Source organism: Rhinolophus ferrumequinum, chromosome X, assembly GCF_004115265.2.
Source record: "Rhinolophus ferrumequinum isolate MPI-CBG mRhiFer1 chromosome X, mRhiFer1_v1.p, whole genome shotgun sequence".
In the NCBI taxonomy this organism is placed as follows: Eukaryota; Metazoa; Chordata; class Mammalia; order Chiroptera; family Rhinolophidae; genus Rhinolophus; species Rhinolophus ferrumequinum.
In genome coordinates this window covers 4327092-4328499 of record NC_046284.1, presented here as the reverse complement: position 1 = coordinate 4328499, position 1408 = coordinate 4327092, and the positions used below count along the sequence as shown (strand labels likewise).

The window sequence follows — 1408 nt, the reverse complement described above, 5'->3', positions numbered from 1 at the left end:
AGTACAAATTGGTAGTTACAAAATAGTCACAGGGATGTAAAGTACAGCATAGGGAATATAGTCAACAATGTTGCAACAACTACTTATAGTGCCAAGTTGGTACTAGACTAATCGGGGGGATCACTGCATAAATGATATAAATGTCTAACCACTATGCTGTACACCTGGAACTAATATAAAATAATATTGAATATCAACTTTAATGAAAAAATAAATAAATTTTTAAAAACTGACCAGATACATACAATGAAAGACAGGAATAATTTCAAAAATGCGCATTCAACGCCAATATGGAATGACACCACATCCATGAAGCATTTACTAGGGGACATGGTAGACAAATGCTTCAGGCTGTAGAACCATACAAACATGTAATTAAATCCTTTCTCTTATTTCTATGTGATCACAGTCAATTCCCTTCACTTCTCAAAGCTTGTTTCGCTCTTTGAGGAAGGCGCGGTTGTGGTTCGATCATCGTTCGTTTTCGCCCGCTTCTGCTCTTGACTCACCGCTGTTCGCTCTCGCGGAGGAACAAGTCGGTCAGGAAGCCGCGCCGCAGCCATGGCTTTTAAAGATACCGGAAAGACACCCGTGGAACCAGAGGTGGCGATTCACCGAATTAGAATTACTCTAACCAGCCGCAACGTAAAATCCTTGGAGAAGGTGTGTGCTGACTTGATCAGAGGCGCAAAGGAAAAAAATCTCAAAGTAAAAGGACCAGTTCGGATGCCCACCAAGACTCTGAGAATCACTACAAGAAAAACTCCTTGTGGTAAAGGTTCTAAGACTTGGGATAGCTTTCAGATGAGGATCCACAAGCGACTGATTAACTTGCACAGTCCTTCTGAGATTGTTAAGCAGATTACTTCCATCAGTATTGAGCCAGGAGTCGAGGTTGAAGTCACCATTGCAGATGCTTAAGTCAATCTTTTTAATAAATTGACTTTATCAGTTGTTAAAAAAAAAAAAAAGCTTGTTTCCTCATCAAACAAGGGCCATAATATCCACACATAGGTTTGAGGGCAACATTCAATAAATTCATGCATAGAAAAAACAAGGCACCATGTGGATTCACCGAAACAATTATCATTCCCACCAAAATTATTATTTCCCCATCCAGAGCCCAGCACAAAATTTCCACTGGAAGTTTTTTGTTCTACCTTTGACTTCAAATAACACTGTGTCTTCGTAGAGCTTTTTCAAATTTATTGATCTCTCAAAGAACAATGTTTCATTGATTTTTATCTATTGTTTTTATTTGCAAGTTCATTGATTTCTACTCTGATCTTTATTATTTCCTTTCTTCTGCTTCTTTTTTTTTACCCCTAGTTTCTTAAGGGGGAAGCTAGGCTTATAGATTTGAAACTTTTCGTCTATTTCAATGTAAGCATTTAGCACTATAAATTTA

The 1408-nt window shown here is 37.9% G+C and overlaps 1 protein-coding gene across 1 annotated transcript; it reads left to right on the top strand.

The window, feature by feature from the left end:
* Nucleotides 1-531: 531 nt before the first annotated feature.
* LOC117025988 (40S ribosomal protein S20-like) lies at nt 532-971 on the top strand. Its single transcript, XM_033112375.1, has one exon. The coding sequence runs from the start codon at nt 562-564 to the stop codon at nt 919-921; it is 360 nt and encodes a 119-aa protein (XP_032968266.1). The 5' UTR covers nt 532-561; the 3' UTR covers nt 922-971.
* The last annotated feature ends 437 nt before the right edge of the window (nt 972-1408 follow it).